General features: G+C 44.8%; 1 protein-coding gene across 1 annotated transcript in view; it reads right to left on the minus strand.

The window, feature by feature from the left end:
* LOC134949074 (transmembrane 9 superfamily member 2-like) overlaps positions 1 to 24,704 on the minus strand; it is a 200,838-nt gene that overhangs the window by 89,246 nt on the left and 86,888 nt on the right. The window contains exons 7-9 of the mRNA XM_063937428.1: positions 19,001 to 19,112; positions 17,576 to 17,655; positions 15,424 to 15,532 (exon numbers count right to left, since the gene is read on the minus strand). Of these exons, the coding sequence (XP_063793498.1) occupies positions 15,424 to 15,532; positions 17,576 to 17,655; positions 19,001 to 19,112 (301 nt within the window). The remainder of the gene's footprint in view (positions 1 to 15,423; positions 15,533 to 17,575; positions 17,656 to 19,000; positions 19,113 to 24,704) is intronic.

A 24,704-nucleotide genomic window follows, 5' to 3' on the forward strand; every position in this document is an offset into this window, starting at 1 on the left:
TGGGGGACAGTGTAATTTTCTGATGTATTTGTAGATTTGACCCGGACCACTTGTCCAGAAGGTCCCACTGAAACGTCCTCGCATGAAACCTGCCGAAAGGAATGGCCTCGTAGGAGGCCACCATTTTTCCCAGAACTCGAGTGCATTGATGAACTGACACTCTTTTTGGCTTTAGCAGGTCTCTGACCATGTTCTGGAGGTCCTGGGCTTTTTCCAACGGGAGAAAAACCTTCTTTCGTTCCGTGTCCAGTATCATGCCTAGGAACGATAGTCGAGTTGTTAGAACCAATTGCGACTTTGGCAGATTGAGAATCCAACCGTGCTTTTGGAGCACACTCAGGGAGAGCAACACGTTCTTCAACAATTGATCTCGCCTTTATCAGGAGATCGTCCAAGTATGGGATAATTGTGACTCCCTGCCTGTGCAGGATCACCATCATTTCCGTCATTACCTTGGTGAAAATCCTCGGGGCCGTGGAAAGCCCAAACGGCAACGTCTGAAACTGGTAATGACAAACCTGTACAGCGAATCTCAGGTACTCGTGATGAGAGGGATAAATGGGGACATGAAGGTATGCATCATTTATGTCTAGCGACACCATAAAATCTCCCTCTTCCAGGCTAGATATTACAGTTCGGAGCGATTCCATCTTGAATTTGAATCTTTTCAAGTACTGGTTTAGGGATTTTAGATTTAAAATGGGTCTGACCAAACCATCCGGCTTCGGGACCACAAACAGGGTTGAATAATATCCTTTTCCCTGTTGGACCAGGGGAACCCTGACAATCACTTGCTGTTGACACAGCGTTTGAATTGCAGTTAATACTACTTCCCTCTCTGGGGAAGAAGCTGGTAAGGCCGACTTGAAAAACTGGCGTGGGGGCACCTCCTCGAATTCCAGCTTGTAGCCCTGGGAAACAATATCCATCGCCCAAGGATCCACGTCTGACCGAACCCAGACGTGGCTGAAGAGTCGGAGGCGTGCCCCCACCGGTGCGGACTCTCGTAGGGGAGCTCCAGCGTCATGCGGTGGACTTAGTAGAAGCCGGGGAGGACTTCTGCTCCTGGGAACCAGCCGAAGCAGGTGTTCTTTTTCCTCTACCAAGGAAGGAGGAGCCCCGACCTCTTCTGGACTTTTGCGACCAAAAGGACTGCATCTGATACTGTGGAGTTTTCTTTGCTGTTGGGGATCAAAAGGTAAAAAGGTAGATTTACCCGCTGTAGCTGTGGAAACCAGGTCCGCGAGACCGTCCCCAAAACACATCACCCTTGTAAGGTAAAACCTCCATATGCTTTTTTGAGTCCGCATCACCCGTCCATTGGCGGGTCCATAAGGATCGCCTCGCAGAAATAGCCATGGCATTGGCCCTGGAACCCAGCAATCCAATGTCTCTTTGAGCGTCTCTCATATATATAAGACTGCGTCCTTAATATGGGCTTAAGTTAACAAAATGGTATCCCTATCTAGGGTATCAAGGTCAGCGGACAGGGTCTGTCCAAGCTGCAACTGCGCTACATACCCATGCCGACGCAATTGCCGGTCTGAGCAAAGTACAAGTATGTGTATAAATAGACTTTAACATAGTCTCCTGCCTGCGGTCCGCAGGATCCTTGAGGGCCGCAGTGTCAGGAGACGGCAGCGCCACCTTCTTGGACAGGCGTGTTAAAGCATTGTCCACGCTGGGAGAGGATTCCCAATGTACCCTGTCCTGCGTAGGGAAAGGGTATGCCATAAGAACCCTCTTGGGAATCTGCAGTTTCTTATCTGGAGTTTCCCAAGCTTTTTCAAATAACTCGTTAAGTTCATGAGATGGGGGAAAGGTGACTACTTGCTTCTTTCCCTTAAACATGTGTACCCTCGTGTCGGGAACAGAGGGTTCATCAGTGATATGCAAAACATCCTTTATTGCAATAATCATACACTGAGTACTTTTTGTCACCCTAGGGTGCAATCTTGCTTCATCATAGTCGACACTGGAGTGAGAGTCCGTGTCGGTATCCGTGTCTACTATTTGTGACAAGGGACGTTTCTGAGACCCTGAAGGGCCCTGTGAGTCGGTCCAATCCGTGGATTGACTCCCTGTTGTCTCCCTGGACTCTGCTTTGTCCAGTCTCTTATGTAAGGATGCTACACTTGCATTTAACATATGCCACATATCCATCCATTCCTGAGTCGGCACCACCGACGGAGACTCACCACTCATCTGCTCCACCTCCTCCTTGGACGAGCCTTCCGCTTCAAACATGCCGACACGCACGTACCGACACCCCACACACACCGGGATATAACTATAAAGGGACAAATCCCCAACCAGGCCCTTTGGAGAGACAGAGATAGATATGCCAGCACACACCCAGCACCAAACTAATACTGGAATAAACCCAGATAGCGCTTTTATGTTATAATAATGATCTCCCCACTCACTGCGCCAATAATTGTGCCCCCCTCCTCTTTTTCAGGCCTCTAATTCGTGTTCAGCAGGGGAGAGTCCGGGGAGCCAGCGTTTCTGCAGCTTCTGTGGAGAAAATGGCGCTGGTTAGTGCTGAGGGATCAAGCTCCGCCCCCTCCAGCGGCGGGCTTCAGTCCCGCTCTGATTTACAAAAAATGGCGGGGGTTACCCATTTACTGCCTCCGCAGCCTAATATTCTCTAATATGCCAGCCTTGAGGTTTATTGCTGCCCAGGGCGCCCCCCCTGCGCCCTGCACTTATCTGTGCCTGCTCTGTGTGTTGTGTGGGAGCAATGGCGCGCAGCGTTACCGCTGCGCACTTACCTCAGTGAAGATCTGAAGTATTCTGCTGCCTTGAAGTCTTCTTTTCTTCTAGTACTCACCAGGCTTCTATCTTCCGGCTCTGCGAGGAGGACGGCTGCGCGGCTCCGGGACGAACTGCAGGGTGAGACCTGCGTTCCGACTCCCTCTGGAGCTAATGGTGTCCAGTAGCCTAAGAAGCAGAGCCTATCATTTAAGTAGGTCTGCTTCTCTCTCCTCAGTCCCACGATGCAGGGAGCCTGTTGCCAGCAGTGCTCCCTGAAAATAAAAAACCTAACAAAATTCTTTAAACAGAGAAACTCAGGAGAGCTCCTCTGTAATGCACCCCATCTCCTCTGGGCACAAAATCTGAGGTCTGGAGGAGGGGCATAGAGGAAGGAGCCAGTGCACACCCATACTAAAAGTTCTTTGTAGTGCCCATGTCTCCTGCGGAGCCCGTCTATACTCCATGGTCCTTACGGAGTCCCCAGCATCCTCTCGGACGTGAGAGAAATATGTATGTATATATATATATATATATATATATATATATATATATACACACATATATACATATATATATTAAGGCTGGGCAAGTTAACGCGATAATATCGCGTTAACGCATTAACTAATTAACGGGCGACAATTATTTTAACGCTGCGCACCGGCAGCTGCCTTGGAAGGATAGAGGCTAAGCCGCGGCGCTATTCTAACTACAATGCCGTCCGTGAGCCAATCGGAGGTCACGGACCGGCAGCCAATCAGGAGCTGCCATTTGGCAGCTCCTGATTGGCTGCCAGACCGTGACCTCCGATTGGCTCACGGACGGCATTGTAGTTAGAATAGCGTTGCAGCTCTGTTCCTCCATGCCGTGGCTGCCTGGCAGTTCGCAAACAGCTGGTCCTGTCCCGATCTTTGCTGCTGCCTCCCGGGTCCCCTCAAAATGTAAGTTTTGTAGAATGCAGGGGGGAGGAATGGGCAGCAGTGCAAGTACGCGGGAACTTAGATATCTGGCACTGGGGGGGGGGGGGGGATGTATACCTGGCACTGGGAGCATATCTGGCACTGGGGGGACTTGTGTACCTGGCACTGGGGGGATATCTGGCACTGGGGGGATATCTGGCACTGGGGGGATATCTGGCACTGGGGGGCATGTATACCTGGCACTGGGGTATATCTGGCACTGGGGGCATATCTGGCCCTGGGGGGATATCTGGCACTGGGGGGATATCTGGCACTGGGGGGATATCTGGCACTGGGGGGATATCTGGCACTGGGGGGATATCTGGCCCTGGGGGGATATCTGGCCCTGGGGGGATATCTGGCCCTGGGGGAATATCTGGCCCTGGGGGAATATCTGGCCCTGGGGGATATCTGGCCCTGGGGGATATCTGGCCCTGGGGGGACTTGTCTACCTGGCACTGGGGGATATCTGGCACTGGGGGCATATCTGGCACTGGGAGGACATGTGTACCTGGCACTGGGGGCATATCTGGCACTGGGGGGACATGTGTATCTGGCACTGGGGGCATATCTGGCCCTAGGGGGATATCTGGCACCGGGGGACGTGTATACCTGGCACTGGGGGATATCTGGCACTGGGGGATATCTGGCACTGGGGGATATCTGGCACTGGGGGGACATGTGTGGTGCATACAGTAGTTAGCTGCAGGCAGCCATGGAGACCGTGACAGCGCCGGTGACATTTCAAGTGTATTGCTGGCCACCAGCGAGCCAATCGGAACTCGAGTACTGGCAGCCAACCAGGAGCGCAATACACTACTTTTGAATTCATTATTGAATCTTGCGCATAACAATGCGATAATCGCGATTAATCTGAGAAAATCATGCGATTAATCGCGATTAGAAATTTTAATCGTTGCCCACCACTAATATATATATATATATATATATATATATATATATATATATATATATATATATATATATATATATATATATATATATATATAACCAAAAAGTCCAACAATGTGGAGGTGCACTCATCAGGTTCAATCAGTCAACGGTTTTGATTTGTTCACGACAACTTTATTGCAGTATATATTCAGCTCAATTGGTCGACGTTTCGATCCTCATTCGCGGATCTTTCTCAAGACAAGCTTCGATTTTTATACAATTTTTGAAAGCATCTTAAATTGATTACTACAAAAAACAAAAGACAATAGATAGAGTAACTCTCTTATAGGAACAAACACAAAACATTTGTATATAGACTGCCACACTCCAACAATATTAGGATACAAGGGTCTCTCTGACACCCAATGTGATTCAAATGTAATATCACACCTATGTTTATATTAGCCAAGCGTGCTCACCAGTCCCACGTCCAGAAAAATCAACACCAGTGTGTACTAAGGTATTTCTCTTAACCGTATACTGGCTGTGGTAACAAGACAATATCCACTTACTCAGAGAATCAATGTCTCATGTTCAGACAAAAAATGTGCTGTATGATTTGGTCAGACTTAATGCTAACAGGTTTCTGTAGGGGTAAATAAGGCAAAAGGATATATACATATAAATATGCATACATATGTGGATGCATATATACACCCACATAATTACACAACAGCATGTGCATAGCCACATACTCAATTGACTTCAATAAATCCCTCATTCCAATTACCACCAGTGAGACAATTTAAACTGCAATACTTACTCATGTGCTTACTTAGCCACACAACCTCAAGGCAACTCTGACAACCTAGGAGATCACTGCAAGAACAATACACTCAGTTCTTCCTCCAATAGTCTAAAAGATAAAGATCTACCACCTACTCATGCTAATGTAATAGCAGTACTCACCCACACTACAGGAAATGCTGACACGCTCTACAGCCACAACTTTGACTGGCAAAATGACCAGACCTTTATACCCCTTACCCCGGAAGTGCCGGGACGGCCTCAGATATGTCCCCCTCCTCTATTATCTCACCTTTATATGTTCACCCCATACTTGCTTATTACCGTATGGCTGAATAAACTGATGAGTTTGCAGTCAGAACCATCCGCGCTGCTGGAATCAGCTCGGTATAGTTAATTACTTCACAGCGCCGCTGGTGGAACGCATATGCGTTCCACAGCTCGATTGCCGGAAGTGCCTAGTTCATGCGAATGAATTGATAACGGTGGCCGTAATGGGCCAAAACAAGAACTCGTTTTCCTTCTACACACTCTACGAACGTGAGGCTTTGTATTGCCAAGGAAACATACAAGCTAATTCATTCTTCTGGCTCACCTTATAGGGCTCAAAGTGGGAGGGACAATTCAATGTCCATAGAGCATCAGGGAAAAACTAATTTAATACATCATAATGTGCACACTCATGCAATATTGAAGTTGGGGCAATAGTGTTTGTATATATCGGTCCACTGGTCAGTTTATAACGGTGCTATCACAATTGGCTAAAAAATTCCATGATATCCATATAGGCCGGCTCTATATGTAGAGTGTGGCAGTCGAGATTAAACAGACTTAGTTAGACTAAACACTTATTAAAAATATACATACGTATATAAAAAACATAGAAAATACATATATTTACAGAGGTTATGGCGATACAAGGCGAAATACCCAAGCTTCCATATCTCAATAGAAGAAACTACTAAAATATTGAACTCAAGCTACATATACTTGAATAACTAAATGGACCTTATCAGGGTATCTCATATGTTCTACAATTATTAATGTCGGCTTAGGTAAATCAATAATGTGTCGCCAATATCCTCCTAAATGGTATATCCGGTTTGCTAAATCACAGGACACTGTGTTCTGCCTGATATGGAAATTGTTAAATAGATAGCCTTTAAATGAAGGTTCATAAAAAGACATTCATAGCAGAGTGCTCATTAAGGCCTTTGGGTGAGACAGTATTTAGATGTGAAATCCAAAAACTTTCTCTTTTACGTAAAACCAAAGTACGGTCACCCCCATTGGGTAAGGGCGGAACCCAATCAATTAATCTGCATTTTAGATTAGCTACCTGGTGACCTCTTTGTAGGTAATGTCTGGCTACCGGCTTATCTGTGGTGCCTGTTTGTATTGCTGTTCTAATTGACAGCCGATGATTTGCCATCCTTTCCCGAAAGCATCGAGTTGTGAGCCCTACATAACATAGTCCACAGGGACAAGTAAGTATATAGACCACAAAGTCTAGTCTACAATGTAGGTGGTACCTTATCTTAATCTTCTTCCCTGAATGTGGGTGGGGAAAGGTGGCCCCCGTCAGTAGAGATCTACAGGTAGTGCACTTCCCACAGGAGAAGCAACCAGGTTTACTGCTCATAATCTGCAGGAAGTTGCGTTTGATTTCAGGTTCCATAGTAGGCCTCATGAGCATTTGTTTGAGGTTGGGCCCTCTCTTGTATGCCATCATGGGTGGATCCATGTGTGTAAAGGGTAACTTTTGGTCAGTTTTTAATATTGGCCAATGCTTGCGCAATGTCTTACGTGTAAAATGTGCATAATTGTCGAACTTAGTGGTAAAGACCATTCTATTCTCATTGCTGGCTGCCTTTGGCTTAGTCCTACTGTATATTTTTCTGGCTTTACGGAGACTATTACTGATCACTTTAGTTGAATACCCTCTCTGGCTGAATCGCTGTTTCATCTCTACCAGCTGTTCCTCCCTTATATTTCCATCATTGTTAATGCGCATCACTCGTAAGAACTGCGAGATAGGCAAATTGGATTTTAACGATGGGGGGTGAAAACTGCTGGTCAACAATGTAGTGTTTCTATCGGTAGGTTTCCTATAGACTGATGTTACAAATGCTTGATCTACAATGGATACCTGAACATCCAAAAAATGTATTGAGTCATAGGAACTTTCATGGGTGAATTTTACAGGACTCTGAAGTATGTTAATATCGTTCACCATCTCGACAAAAGATTCCTGTGTGTCCTCCCATATGAGGAAGACATCATCAATGAATCTTTTGTAAAAGGATATTTTAGATCCGTATACCGGTAAGATGTATGTCTCCTCAAATTTAGCCATATACAGGTTTGCATATGCAGGCGCCAGGTTAGAGCCCATGGCCGTACCTGATACCTGGAGGAAGTATGAATCCTTATACCTGAAATGGTTCTGACTCAGTACAAGATTGGTGAGTTCCAATACATATTCGGTAGGTACTTCTCCTTCTCGTTTTCCTCTGAGCATCTCTCTAATGGCTTCTAATCCATCGCTATGTGGTATGATGGTGTACAGCGACTGTACATCCATGGTGGCCAGAAGACACTTGTCTCTGGGGACACCATGTAGTCCAAGTTGATTAAGAAAATCACTCGTATCCCGTATATAACTACGGCATTCACATACATATGGCTGAAGTATATAGTCAACCCACTTAGCTATGGGCTGTAACAGTGAACCCTCAGCCGCTATTATAGGTCGCCCAGGGGGTTTAGTCATTGTTTTATGGATTTTAGGAGTAGTATAGATGATGGGGCATTTGGGTTCTTCTACACTTAAAAATTCAAAAAGATCCTGATCAATCCAATTACTCTCGATGCCTACCTTCAGGCTCAGGTCAATGGTCTTTTTAATCATGGGGATAGGATTCTTGTTAACCCTTTGGTACACATTGGTGTCTGCCAGCTGGCGACATATCTCTTGGTCATACTCTGCCCAGTCCTGTACCACCACGGCTCCTCCCTTATCCGCTGGTCTTATTACAATTGAGGTATCATCTCTCAGATTTTTAAGTGCTGTTCTCTCACCAGGGGTCAGATTGTCATAGAGACGCGTTGGCTTAAAATGTTGTACATCGTTTTCAACCAGTCTGAGGAAAGTCTTCATGCTAGGGTTGTGGGATATAGGATCAAATTTAGAACTTTTTTAAAAAAGTTTCCTATCAACCACTTTAGGTTGACCAGAGAAATGTTCCTTCAGTCTGAGATTTCTCCCAAACCTATATTGGTCAATGGTTCCTTGAAATACTTGATGTGAGAAGGTAGGAACAAACGACAATCCTCTGGCAAGAAGACTGACCTCAGACTGATTGAGGCCTCTATTGGATAAATTGAATACCAGATCTAAGTTTGTTTCCTGCGGCCCCTTCTTTTTACAACCGCCTCTCCGTGTGACTGATCTGTGTTTCGTGAGTTCCCTTGGGCTGGTGGAAGGCCTTTGGGTCCAGTATTTTTGTCTAAAAAATTAGAATTATTACCCCGTTGTACATCAGATAAATCGGTGTCTGAGGTTGATATAGAGGAAACAATATCACGGGAAAATGGGGCTTGCCGACGTTTCCTGAAAAAACGTCCTGATCGATCACCCTGTTGCGTATTACTATTTCCTAACAACCACCTATATACCATGTGATTTTGGTAATCTGCTGTAACTGTAGCTAATTTTTTTCTTTTGAAAGAGGTGAGTTCCTTCTTGTAGGTATCGACTTGTGTCTGCAGTCTGTCTACCCAATTATTGGTCTTGTCTTCACGTAATGTGGATAAAGAGAGAGTCTCAAATTGCTCAATCTCTATTTTGACCTTTTTAAGTTCGGTTCCCACCTCTTCTATCACTAATATTAAAAGATCAAGAGAACATTTATTTAGGATGGAACACCACCTGCTGCAGAATACTGGGTTGTTCCTACCAATGGTAGGTACATTATTAACCCTGAAGCCACGTGGTAGTAATTTGCGCCTGTGATATTCAGACAAAAACTGCAGATACAGCAGATTACCAAAATCACATGGTATATAGGTGGTTGTTAGGAAATAGTAATACGCAACAGGGTGATCGATCAGGACGTTTTTTCAGGAAACGTCGGCAAGCCCCATTTTCCCGTGATATTGTTTCCTCTATATCAACCTCAGACACCGATTTATCTGATGTACAACGGGGTAATAATTCTAATTTTTTAGACAAAAATACTGGACCCAAAGGCCTTCCACCAGCCCAAGGGAACTCACGAAACACAGATCAGTCACACGGAGAGGCGGTTGTAAAAAGAAGGGGCCGCAGGAAACAAACTTAGATCTGGTATTCAATTTATCCAATAGAGGCCTCAATCAGTCTGAGGTCAGTCTTCTTGCCAGAGGATTGTCGTTTGTTCCTACCTTCTCACATCAAGTATTTCAAGGAACCATTGACCAATATAGGTTTGGGAGAAATCTCAGACTGAAGGAACATTTCTCTGGTCAACCTAAAGTGGTTGATAGGAAACTTTTTAAAAAAAGTTCTAAATTTGATCCTATATCCCACAACCCTAGCATGAAGACTTTCCTCAGACTGGTTGAAAACGATGTACAACATTTTAAGCCAACGCGTCTCTATGACAATCTGACCCCTGGTGAGAGAACAGCACTTAAAAATCTGAGAGATGATACCTCAATTGTAATAAGACCAGCGGATAAGGGAGGAGCCGTGGTGGTACAGGACTGGGCAGAGTATGACCAAGAGATATGTCGCCAGCTGGCAGACACCAATGTGTACCAAAGGGTTAACAAGAATCCTATCCCCATGATTAAAAAGACCATTGACCTGAGCCTGAAGGTAGGCATCGAGAGTAATTGGATTGATCAGGATCTTTTTGAATTTTTAAGTGTAGAAGAACCCAAATGCCCCATCATCTATACTACTCCTAAAATCCATAAAACAATGACTAAACCCCCTGGGCGACCTATAATAGCGGCTGAGGGTTCACTGTTACAGCCCATAGCTAAGTGGGTTGACTATATACTTCAGCCATATGTATGTGAATGCCGTAGTTATATACGGGATACGAGTGATTTTCTTAATCAACTTGGACTACATGGTGTCCCCAGAGACAAGTGTCTTCTGGCCACCATGGATGTACAGTCGCTGTACACCATCATACCACATAGCGATGGATTAGAAGCCATTAGAGAGACGCTCAGAGGAAAACGAGAAGGAGAAGTACCTACCGAATATGTATTGGAACTCACCAATCTTGTACTGAGTCAGAACCATTTCAGGTATAAGGATTCATACTTCCTCCAGGTATCAGGTACGGCCATGGGCTCTAACCTGGCGCCTGCATATGCAAACCTGTATATGGCTAAATTTGAGGAGACATACATCTTACCGGTATACGGATCTAAAATATCCTTTTACAAAAGATTCATTGATGATGTCTTCCTCATATGGGAGGACACACAGGAATCTTTTGTCGAGATGGTGAACGATATTAACATACTTCAGAGTCCTGTAAAATTCACCCATGAAAGTTCCTATGACTCAATACATTTTTTGGATGTTCAGGTATCCATTGTAGATCAAGCATTTGTAACATCAGTCTATAGGAAACCTACCGATAGAAACACTACATTGTTGACCAGCAGTTTTCACCCCCCATCGTTAAAATCCAATTTGCCTATCTCGCAGTTCTTACGAGTGATGCGCATTAACAATGATGGAAATATAAGGGAGGAACAGCTGGTAGAGATGAAACAGCGATTCAGCCAGAGAGGGTATTCAACTAAAGTGATCAGTAATAGTCTCCGTAAAGCCAGAAAAATATACAGTAGGACTAAGCCAAAGGCAGCCAGCAATGAGAATAGAATGGTCTTTACCACTAAGTTCGACAATTATGCACATTTTACACGTAAGACATTGCGCAAGCATTGGCCAATATTAAAAACTGACCAAAAGTTACCCTTTACACACATGGATCCACCCATGATGGCATACAAGAGAGGGCCCAACCTCAAACAAATGCTCATGAGGCCTACTATGGAACCTGAAATCAAACGCAACTTCCTGCAGATTATGAGCAGTAAACCTGGTTGCTTCTCCTGTGGGAAGTGCACTACCTGTAGATCTCTACTGACGGGGGCCACCTTTCCCCACCCACATTCAGGGAAGAAGATTAAGATAAGGTACCACCTACATTGTAGACTAGACTTTGTGGTCTATATACTTACTTGTCCCTGTGGACTATGTTATGTAGGGCTCACAACTCGATGCTTTCGGGAAAGGATGGCAAATCATCGGCTGTCAATTAGAACAGCAATACAAACAGGCACCACAGATAAGCCGGTAGCCAGACATTACCTACAAAGAGGTCACCAGGTAGCTAATCTAAAATGCAGATTAATTGATTGGGTTCCGCCCTTACCCAATGGGGGTGACCGTACTTTGGTTTTACGTAAAAGAGAAAGTTTTTGGATTTCACATCTAAATACTGTCTCACCCAAAGGCCTTAATGAGCACTCTGCTATGAATGTCTTTTTATGAACCTTCATTTAAAGGCTATCTATTTAACAATTTCCATATCAGGCAGAACACAGTGTCCTGTGATTTAGCAAACCGGATATACCATTTAGGAGGATATTGGCGACACATTATTGATTTACCTAAGCCGACATTAATAATTGTAGAACATATGAGATACCCTGATAAGGTCCATTTAGTTATTCAAGTATATGTAGCTTGAGTTCAATATTTTAGTAGTTTCTTCTATTGAGATATGGAAGCTTGGGTATTTCGCCTTGTATCGCCATAACCTCTGTAAATATATGTATTTTCTATGTTTTTTATATACGTATGTATATTTTTAATAAGTGTTTAGTCTAACTAAGTCTGTTTAATCTCGACTGCCACACTCTACATATAGAGCCGGCCTATATGGATATCATGGAATTTTTTAGCCAATTGTGATAGCACCGTTATAAACTGACCAGTGGACCGATATATACAAACACTATTGCCCCAACTTCAATATTGCATGAGTGTGCACATTATGATGTATTAAATTAGTTTTTCCCTGATGCTCTATGGACATTGAATTGTCCCTCCCACTTTGAGCCCTATAAGGTGAGCCAGAAGAATGAATTAGCTTGTATGTTTCCTTGGCAATACAAAGCCTCACGTTCGTAGAGTGTGTAGAAGGAAAACGAGTTCTTGTTTTGGCCCATTACGGCCACCGTTATCAATTCATTCGCATGAACTAGGCACTTCCGGCAATCGAGCTGTGGAACGCATATGCGTTCCACCAGCGGCGCTGTGAAGTAATTAACTATACCGAGCTGATTCCAGCAGCGCGGATGGTTCTGACTGCAAACTCATCAGTTTATTCAGCCATACGGTAATAAGCAAGTATGGGGTGAACATATAAAGGTGAGATAATAGAGGAGGGGGACATATCTGAGGCCGTCCCGGCACTTCCGGGGTAAGGGGTATAAAGGTCTGGTCATTTTGCCAGTCAAAGTTGTGGCTGTAGAGCGTGTCAGCATTTCCTGTAGTGTGGGTGAGTACTGCTATTACATTAGCATGAGTAGGTGGTAGATCTTTATCTTTTAGACTATTGGAGGAAGAACTGAGTGTATTGTTCTTGCAGTGATCTCCTAGGTTGTCAGAGTTGCCTTGAGGTTGTGTGGCTAAGTAAGCACATGAGTAAGTATTGCAGTTTAAATTGTCTCACTGGTGGTAATTGGAATGAGGGATTTATTGAAGTCAATTGAGTATGTGGCTATGCACATGCTGTTGTGTAATTATGTGGGTGTATATATGCATCCACATATGTATGCATATTTATATGTATATATCCTTTTGCCTTATTTACCCCTACAGAAACCTGTTAGCATTAAGTCTGACCAAATCATACAGCACATTTTTTGTCTGAACATGAGACATTGATTCTCTGAGTAAGTGGATATTGTCTTGTTACCACAGCCAGTATACGGTTAAGAGAAATACCTTAGTACACACTGGTGTTGATTTTTCTGGACGTGGGACTGGTGAGCACGCTTGGCTAATATAAACATAGGTGTGATATTACATTTGAATCACATTGGGTGTCAGAGAGACCCTTGTATCCTAATATTGTTGGAGTGTGGCAGTCTATATACAAATGTTTTGTGTTTGTTCCTATAAGAGAGTTACTCTATCTATTGTCTTTTGTTTTTTGTAGTAATCAATTTAAGATGCTTTCAAAAATTGTATAAAAATCGAAGCTTGTCTTGAGAAAGATCCGCGAATGAGGATCGAAACGTCGACCAATTGAGCTGAATATATACTGCAATAAAGTTGTCGTGAACAAATCAAAACCGTTGACTGATTGAACCTGATGAGTGCACCTCCACATTGTTGGACTTTTTGGTTAAATATTGTGGATCCACCCTATTTGGGGAGATTTCCACTAGGGAGCACCCTACTGTTGTGAAAAGTACTGATGTGAGTGCAGGAATACACATGTTATATATATATATATATATATATATATAGTAAATACAGTATAGAAGGCACTCAGAGACTGTTCAAATAGTCAAGGATTTTTCATTGTATTGGAAAAATACAAACGTTTTCGAGGCCGAAGCCCCGTCCTCAGGCCAATACACACATCTACAGAGAGAGAGAGGGCAAGGAGCAAGGCAGCAGTGTCACCACCGCTTATATGCTCCCCCCTCTCTATAAAACCCCCTGGTACCAGTACAATTGGTAATTCGGCGGGGTATGTGGAGGAGCAGCCTCAGCATGCAGCCTGGCAGTCTGGCAGTCAGCAGCAGCAGGAAATGGCACCTTTCAGCCTCTGGTCCCACTCTCCGGGAAGCCCTGCCCCCTCAATGGCGCATGGTCCCTCACAGTTTATACTGGCTGTAAACATGGTGTGGTTTATTTGTAAAAAAGGAGTTTCAAAACCCCTTTTACATCAGCGCCAGTCTAGGGTCTGCACCGTGCACCGCAGGGCGCAGCCAGGTGTCCGCCGCACCTTAATGCATCCACTTGTCACCGGGGACGCGCTAACCGGGACCCCGGTGTCATCACTCACTGCACGCGTCTACTTCAGCATCTGTTAGGGGTGTCGCCGTGTGTGCACACCCTGGGGGTATGTGAAACAGTGCCTCAGGAGCTTAGTGTCCTGTCAGCAGGGATACAAACCATTAACCCTATAGAAGGTTGGTTGGTTGGTTGGTTGGTTCCCCTCCCCCCCCTCCCCCCAAGTCCCAGTGCTGCCTGAAAATTACAAACTAAATAAAAGTTTGAAGAAAACACTCTGGAGCTCCAGAAGAATGCACCCTGGGCACATTTTTTCTAAACAGGGTCTGGTGGAGAAGCATAAAGGGGAGGAGCCAGCACACACTAATGATTTCTTAAAGGGGCCAGGCTCCAATGGACCTGATCTATAGCCCGTGGTACTAATGTTATCCCAGTATCCACAAGACGTTAGAGGCATTAGCTTAGACTATGATCTCCTACCAACCAGAACTTTCATCCCTTTATGATTCCACAACCTAAACAAAAAAATAATGCAGAAAGGATAACTCAGTACATCTGCTAACATTTGAATTTATGTACAATAAAACGGAAAAATAAAACTAACCTTTAGAAAGTTATGTTACTGTATTTTAACCAAACGGTTTTATAGATAAGAGTCCCTCTACTCAGAATGCAGTATCCACATACCCCTCAAGAGCCAAATCTCCTTTTTGCACCACACATAAATAGTGGGCAAATACAACTGTCATAGTAAAGAAACAGTAAATACATTCCAAAATAGACAAACTCAGCATACAAAGCCAAAGTAACTTCCAGCGCAGTGTAACAAAATCCATTATAGCAGGTGCAGAAATGGTGGTCCATGCACCCTCCAGTTTTGTGGCCTTTTACTCCTCTGAAATGTTTTATGGTCCCACATTTATAAACCAAACATGCAGCCTTTCATAGACAGGGAATACTTACAGAAGAATCTATCTGGTTGTATCTGGCGATATCCTTGTGAAGGGTCCGTAACATAATCATAGCCACCATGCCAGAGAGGAAGAGGACAATTACAAGAGAGTTCATTATACTGAAAATAAATGACAAAATGTCCATAAACAACTGGCTGACAGAAAGAGAACGTAACTGGGTGTGGATTAAAGGATAGACAGTACACAGACAGTCAACACCAGGTGACTACAGGCAATAGGTCAACAGGGTCAGAAGGTATACTGTTAAATGAATGACATGGACTTAGCACGACAAGAGCAAAATGTCCACATGCATATAGTTGTCACATTGATCCCATAACCCCCCCGCCTAGTGTGTTAGAGTGTGTGAGTATGTGAGTATGTGAGTATGTGAGTATGTGAGTATGTGAGTATGTGAGTATGTGAGTATGTGAGTATGTGAGTATGTGAGTATGTGAGTATGTGAGTATGTATGTATGTATGTATGTATGTACGTACGTACATATATATATATATATATATATATATATACACATATACATACACACATATATTATACATATACACACACATATACACAGCTCAAAAAAATAATGGGAACACTAAAATAACACATCCTAGATCTGAATGAATGAAATATTCTTATTAAATACTTTGTTCTTTACATAGTTGAATGTGCTGACAAAATCACACAAAAATTATCAATGGAAATCAAATTTATTAACCCATGGAGGTCTGAATTTGGAGTCACCCTCAAAATTAAAGTGGAAAAACACACTACAGGCTGATCCAACTTTGATGTAATGTCCTTAAAACAAGTCAAAATGAGGCTCAGTAGTGTGTGTGGCCTCCACATGCCTGTATGACCTCCCTACAACGCCTGGGCATGCTTCTGATGAGGTGGCGGATGGTCTCCTGAGGAATCTCCTCCCAGACCTGGACTAAAGCATCCGCCAACTCCTGGACAGTTGGTGGATGGAGCGAAACATGATGTCCCAGATGTGCTCAATTGGATTCAGGTCTGGGGAACGGGCGGGCCAGTCCATATCATCAATGCCTTCGTCTTGCAGAACTGCTGATACACTCCAGCCACATGAGGTCTAGCATTGTCTTGCATTAGGAGGAACCCAGGGCCAGCCGCACCAGCATATGGTCTCACAAGTGGTCTAAGGATCTCATCTCAGTACCTAATGGCAGTCAGGCTACCTCTGGCGAGCACATGGAGGGCTGTGCGGCCCCCCAAAGAAATGCCACCCCACACCATTACTGACCCACTGCCAAACCGGTCATGCTGGAGGATGTGGCAGGCAGCAGAACGTTCTCCTTGGCATCTCCAGACTCTGTCACATGTGCTCAGTGAGAACCTGCTTTCATCTGTGAAGAGCACAGGGCGCCAGTGGCGAATTTGCCAATCTTGGTGTTCTCTGGCAAATGCCAAACGTCCTGCACGGTGTTGGGCTGTAAGCACAACCCCCACCTGTGGACGTCGGGCCCTCATACCACCCTCATGGAGTCCGTTTCTGATCGTTTGAGTAGACACATGCACATTTGTGGCTTGCTGGAGGTCATTTTGCAGGGCTCTGGCAGTGCTCCTCCTGTTCCTCCTTGCACAAAGGCGGAGGTAGCGGTCCTGCTGCTGGGTTGTTGCCCTCCTACGGCCTCCTCCACGTCTCCTAATGTACTGGCCTGTCTCCTGGTAGCGCCTCCATGCTCTGGACACTACGCTGACAGACACAGCAAACCTTCTTGCCACAGCTCGCATTGATGTGCCATCCTGGATGAGCTGCACTACCTGAGCCACTTGTGTGGGTTGTAGACTCCGTCTCATGCTACCACTAGAGTGAAAGCACCGCCAGCTTTCAAAAGTGACCAAAACATCAGCCAGAAAGCATAGGAGCTGAGAAGTGGTCTGTGGTCACCACCTGCAGAACAACTCCTTTATAGGGGGTGTCTTGCTAATTGCCTATAATTTCCACCTGTTATCTATTCCATTTGCACAACAGCATGTGGACAGTTTGATTTCACAGAAGTGTGATTGACTTGGAGTTACACTGTGTTGTTTAAGTGTTCCCTTTATTTTTTTGAGCAGTGTATATATCACATAATGAAGATGCTGAAAGTAAAAAACTGGTAATCCATGCATGTTTTGCCCACTGGCTTACCTGAACCACTGAATATTTGTATGCGGCATGGATTCCAAAATATAATCCCAGCGAGATGCCCACGTAATGGTATTATTTTCCTAAAATAAATGATAAATGGCGTTTATTATTAACTTTATAGGCAAAATAACTCTGCAACTGACCAACATTCTTATCAGCACTATGCATTTATGAAGAACAACAATGTTACTGTATGGGGAGGACTTCTCACTATCCGATGTGGAAGACCAGCCACTCATGGACTAACCGGCTATTTGACCTCTTTGTGCCGGTTCAACTCATGGGATAAAGTTGGGACAACGGCCACAATAATAAGAGATGACGTTTTATAAAACACTGCACAATCTGAAGGCCCTGCAAGGAACCAGTAAACTCCATCTAGGGCCATGAAAAACAGCATGCTGTTCATCATTTGCAAATATACAATCAGGAGTATATGAAGAATTTAAGTCATGTGAAAAATTAACAAATAATAATATTCACCTTGTACTTCATAAAGCTAAAGCCATTTTTTACTACTCTGCTCTTATCCCTCTTCTTCTGAACCCTTGTAAGAGAGACTACTGTATATTCTCATAATGCATGAACACTATGGGGCAGATGTATTAACCTGGAGAAGGCATAAGGAAGTGATAAACCAGTGATATGTGCAAGGTGACAAAGGTACCAGCCAATCAGATCCTAACTATTAATTTACATATTGGAGCTGATTGGCAGGTGTATTTATCACCTTGCACATATCACTGGTTTATCACTTCCTTATGCCTTTTGCAGGTTAATACATCTGCCCCTATATACCTTAAAGAACAGGTGTAGATCTGTACACAGAGCAAGCCACTTCAGATCAACAAAGTACAGGCCTGTAAAGCTGGTCACCCGGCTCTCTAGTATGCCTCACTTGCAAAATAGGAAAAACGATCCCCCCCCTTATTTTTCTGGAATAGGGCACTTCTTTACAGAGTGCTATGCATTCTCAGAGCATTCCTACAACCCACACAGCAGGAGAACATGTAGAGGAAGCTGGTTATGGAGCGAGTGAAGTTCTAGTTGGCACTGTGTAACTCTACAGATAATAGCTGCACTACTGTGTGGCTGGTGGAAGCTGGCCTGCGGAAAGAATAGAGAACTGATAAATGCTTGCTCCTTGGTGCACCCTCTTTTGTGCCAATTCTCCCCTCGCCCTTTTACTACATGAAGCACAAAGCAACATGTGGTGAAACACAAAAAATAGCATTAAAGGACCTCATGGCAGGTCCAATTTAGTCTACAGCTGGCCACAGAAAGATATATTAGTAAGTGCTCTTTGGCATTATGGAAAAGGTCTAGATCACTGGTCTTCCTGCTGAAATCCTCCATGCTGTCAGGAAACACAGCTGCATGTATAAGAACATGAGGAACCTTATCTGAATTATCCGAACAGCTTACCTGAAATGTCACAGAGTATGTGTAGATGACATCCAATTTGCTATTTAAATCTTTGGGTATTTCCATTGGGCTGCCTTCACATTTTAAGGACTTTTCATCTGTGTGTTTATAACTATAGGGAAATAAAGACATTATTTGCAAGATACTGTCCCATCCATTTAAAGAAAAGAAAAAAAAACACGATTTCAACTGGGAAAATTATTTGCAAATGACTAACATTTCTGTCGCCTTGAAATCCAGCTGTTCTATATACTGCTTAATGCAACAGAACAAGGTGTATTCTACTGTACCAATGGAGTCGGCTCTCTCCCTGAATTTAACTGGTTACAAACCTGGGTTTGGCCAACCCACGACATTTCTAACAATTTGCAGCTGCATACACCCGATGTGTTGTGCCTGATGTTACAACTGGGCGGTCATTTAAATGTGCCCACCCAGTTGACATGTCAATTACCAGTGGTCCATACAGCAAGTGCTGCCCGCCCATACACACAGCCAGATGCGCTGAAATATCATACATTGGCTGGACCGACGCAATATGTCTGTGAACGATGAAGTTCACAGACATATCAGGGATACACACCTGCCAACAGGCTCACAATATATTGGTCATTTACTAAAATGTGTTCAAAGATTTAGAAGTGTGTGAGTGGACAACTGGTCTTTCAATATCAAATAAGCAGGATTGGAACGTACCAGGTCACTATCCTTGCGGCAGTTATGTTGAAACAAAGGTTTAAAAAGTGCAATATAAAAAAATACAAAAAACAACAAAATGGTTTGTTTATGCCCTGGTGAACTGTCTTCTTGTTCTGCACTACTTTACCAAAACGTAATTTATTTATTTCCATTTATTTATATAGCGCACAAATATTCTGCAGCGCTTTACAGAGAATATTTGGCCATTCACATCAGTACCTGCCCCAGTGGAGCTTACAATCTATATTCCCTATCACAATGTAAAAGATTTTGATGCGCAACACTGTCATTCGTTAATGTCTGCAGTTACTCCCCTTTGTGCCCTCATATTGTGTATATATCACCCTGTATTTCAGGGCCTTTAGCAGCTGTCACATAAATAAATAGGATTGTTATTTCCTTACGCTACATTGCCCCTTTCCTATTGGACCTAAAACGTATTACTTTGATTATGGTAATTAGCAACTAACATCATCATTCGTTTTGATACTCATTTTGCTTTTTTTTTTTTAATCTCTTTTGCCTTGTCTTCGTTCTAAACTATCGTACATATTTGGATCATTGGACTACACAACTCAAGAATGGGCGGGAGAGTGCGGATGACTCTGCAGCACCGATTGACCAAACAAGAGGTCCTCCTTAGCCAGGGTATCAAACTTGTAAAACTTTGCAAAAGTGTTTAAACCCGACCAAGTAGTTGCTCGGCAAAGCTGTAATGCAGAGACCCCCCTGGCAGCCGCCCAGGATGAGCCCACCTTTCTGGTAGAATGGGCCTTCACCGATTTCGGTAACTGCAATCCAGCCGTAGAATGAGCTTGCTGAATCATATTACAGATCCAGCGTGCAATAGTCTGCTTGGAAGCAGGAGCCCCAATCTTGTTGGGATCATACAGGACAAACAGAGCCTCCGTTTTCCTAATCTGAGCCATTCTGGCTACATACATTTTCAAAGCTCTGACCACATCTAGAGACTTCGATTCCGCTAAGGCGTCAGTAGCCACTGGCACCACAATAGGTTGGTTCATGTGAAACGATGACACCACTTTCGGCAGAAATTGCTGACGAGTTCTCAACTCTGCTCTATCTTCATGGAAGATCAAAATAAGATTTTACTCACCGGTAAATCTATTTCTCGTAGTCCGTAGTGGATGCTGGGAACTCCGTAAGGACCATGCTGGGAACTCCGTAAGGACCATGGGGAATAGCGGGCTCCGAAGGAGGCTGGGCACTCTAGAAAGATTTATGACTACCTGGTGTGCACTGGCTCCTCCCACTATGACCCTCCTCCAAGCCTCAGTTAGGACACTGTGCCCGGACGAGCTGACATAATAAGGAAGGATTTTGAATCCCGGGTAAGACTCATACCAGCCACACCAATCACACCGTATAACTCGTGATACTATACCCAGTTAACAGTATGAATATAACTGAGCCTCTCAACAGATGGCTCAACAATAACCCTTTAGTTAGGCAATAACTATATACAAGTATTGCAGACAATCCGCACTTGGGATGGGCGCCCAGCATCCACTACGGACTACGAGAAATAGATTTACCGGTGAGTAAAATCTTATTTTCTCTGACGTCCTAGTGGATGCTGGGAACTCCGTAAGGACCATGGGGATTATACCAAAGCTCCCAAACGGGCGGGAGAGTGCGGGTGACTCTGCAGCACCGAATGAGAGAACTCCAGGTCCTCCTCAGCCAGGGTATCAATTTTGTAGAATTTTGCAAACGTGTTTGCCCCTGACCAAGTAACAGCTCGGCAAAGTTGTAAAGCCGAGACCCCTCGGGCAGCCGCCCAAGATGAGCCCACCTTCCCTGTGGAATGGGCTTTTACTGATTTAAGATGCGGCAGTCCAGCCGCAGAATGCGCCTGCTGAATCGTGTCACAGATCCAGCGAGCGATAGTCTGCTTAGAAGCAGGAGCACCCAGCCTGTTGGGTGCATACAGGATAAATAGCGAGTCGATTTTTCTGACTCTAGCCGTCCTGGAAACATAATTTTTCAAGGCCCTGACTACGTCCAGTAACTTGGAATCCTCCAAGTCCCTAGTAGCCGCAGGCACCACAATAGGTTGGTTCAAGTGAAAAACTGATACCACCCTAGGGAGAAACTGGGGACGAGTCCTCAATTCTGCCCTATCCATATGGAAAATCAGATAAGGACTTTTATATGACAAAGCCGCCAATTCTGATACACGCCTGGCCGAAACCAAGGCCAATAACATGACCACTTTCAACGTGAGATATTTTAGATCCACGGTTTTTAGTGGTTCAAACCAATGTGATTTTAAGAAACTCAACACCACGTTGAGATCCCAAGGTGCCACTGGAGGCACAACCGGGGGCTGAATATGCAGCACTCCTTTTACAATGTCTGAACTTCAGGTACTGAAGCTAATGCTTTCTGGAAGAAAATCGACAGAGCCGAGATCTGTATCTTAATGGAGCCTAATTTTAGGCCCATAGACACTCCTGCTTGTAGGAAATGCAGAAATCGACCTAGTTGAAATTCCTCTGTTGGGGCCTTTTTTGGCCTCACACCAAGCAACATATTTCCGCCATATGCGGTGATAATGTTTTGCAGTTACATCTTTCCTGGCTTGAATCAGCGTAGGAATGACTTCCTCCGGAATGCCCTTTTCCTTTAGGATCCGGCGTTCAACCGCCATGCCATCAAAACGTAGCCGCGGTAAGTCTTGGAACAGACAGGGCCCCTGCTGCAGCAGGTCCTGTCTGAGCGGCAGAGGCCATGGGTCCTCTGATACATTTTCTTGAAGTTCTGGGTACCAGGCTCTTCTTGGCCAATCCGGAACCACGAGTATTGTTCTTACTCCTCGCCTTCTTATTATTCTCAGTACCTTTGGTATGAGAGGCAGAGGGGGGAACACATAAAACGACTGGTACACCCACGGTGTTACCAGAGCGTCCACAGCTATCGCCTGAAGGTCCCTTGACCTGGCGCAATATCTTTTATAGCTTTTTGTTGAGGCGGGACGCCATCATGTCCACCTGTGGCCTTTCCCAATGGTGTACAATTCTTTGGAAGACTTCTGGATGAAGTCCCCACACTCTCGGGTGGAAGTCGTGTCTGCTGAGAAGATCTGCTTCCGAGTTGTCCACTCCGGGAATGAACACTGCTGACAGTGCTAACACATGATTTTCCGCCCATCGGAGAATCCTTGTGGCTTCTGCCATCGCCATCCTGCTTCCTGTGCCGCCCTGTTGGTTTACATGGGCGACTGCCGTGATGTTGCCTGATTGGATCAGGACCGGCTGGTTTTGAAGCAGAGGCCTTGCCTGACTCAGGGCATTGTAAATGGCCCTCTGTTCCAGAATATTTATGTAGGAAAGTCACCTGACTTGACCAAAGTCCCTGGAAGTTTCTTCCCTGTGTGACTGCCCCCCAGCCTCAAAGGCTGGCATCCATGGTCACTAGGACCTAGTCCTGTATGTCGAACCTGCGGCCCTCTTGAAGATGGGCACTCTGCAGCCACTACAGTAGAGATACCCTGGTCCTTGGAGACAGGGTTATCAGCCTAATGCATCTGAAGATGCGACCCGGACCACTTGTCCAACAGGTCCCCCTGAAAAGTTCTTGCATGGAACCTGCCGAATGGGATTGCTTCGTAGGAAGCTAACGTTTTTCCCAGGACTCGCGTGCAATGATGCAATAAGTTTTGGCTTCAGGAGGTCTCTGACTAGAGATGACAGCTCCTTGGCTTTCTCCACCGGGAGAAACACTTATTTCTGGTCTGTGTCCAGAACCATCCCCAGGAACAGTAGACGTGTCGTAGGAACCAGCTGTGACTCTGGACGGTTTAGAATCCAACCGTGCTGTTGTAGCACTTTCCAAAATAGTGCTACCCCGACTAGCAACTGCTCCTTGGACCTCGCCCTTATAAGGAGATTGTCCAAGTACGGGATAATTAAAACTCCACCTTTTTAGAAGGAGTATCATCATTCCGGCCATTACCTTGGTAACACCCTCGGTGCCATGTACAGTCCAAACGGCAGAGTCTGGACTTGGTAATGGTAATCCTGTACCACAAATCTGAGGTACTCCTGACGAGGATAGTAAATAGGGACATGCAGGTAAGCATCCTTGATGTCCCGGGATACCATGTAATCCCCCTCGTCCAGGCTTGCAATAACCGCCCTGAGCGATTCCATCTTGAACTTGAATTTTTTATGCATGTGTTCAAGGATTTTAAATGTAAAGAAGGGTCACACCGAACCATGCGGTTTGGGTACCCCAACCGTGTGGAATAGTAACCCCGTCCTTGTTGAAGTAGGGGCACCTTAAGTATTACAGCTTATTAATTGCCTCTAGCACAGCCTCCCTGCCTGAGGGAGTTGTCGGCAAGGCATATTTGAGGAAACGGCGGGGGGGAAGACATCTCGAATTCCAGCTTGTACCCCTGAAATACTACTTGAATGAAACAGGGATCCCCCTGTGAGCGAGCCCACTGATCGCTGAAACTTTTGAGACGGCCCCCCACTGTACCTGGCTACACCTGTGGAGCCCCCGCGTCATGCTGTGGATTCAGAGGAAGCGAGAGAAGAATTATGATTCTGGGAACAGGCTGACTGGTGCAGCTTTTTCCCTCTTCCCTTGTCTTTGTACAGAAAGGAAGCGCCTTTGACCCGCTTGCTTTTCTGAAGCCGAAAGGACTGTACCTGATAATACAGTGCTTTCTTAGTCTGTGAGGAAAACTGAGGTAAAAATATTTCTTCCCAGCTGTTGCTGCGGATACGAGGTCCCAGAGACCATCCCCAAATAATTCCTCACCCTTATAAGGCAGAATCTCTATGCGCCTTTTAAGGTCAGCATCACCTGTCCAGTGACAGGTCTCTAATACCCTCCTGACAGAATGGACATTACATTCATTTTGGATGCCAGCCGGCAAAATATCCCTCTGTGCATCCCTCATATATAAGACGACGTCTTTAATATGTTCTCATGTTAGCAAACTAGTATGTTTGACAGGGTCACCGACCAC

Source organism: Pseudophryne corroboree, chromosome 8, assembly GCF_028390025.1.
Source record: "Pseudophryne corroboree isolate aPseCor3 chromosome 8, aPseCor3.hap2, whole genome shotgun sequence".
Taxonomy (NCBI): Eukaryota; Metazoa; Chordata; class Amphibia; order Anura; family Myobatrachidae; genus Pseudophryne; species Pseudophryne corroboree.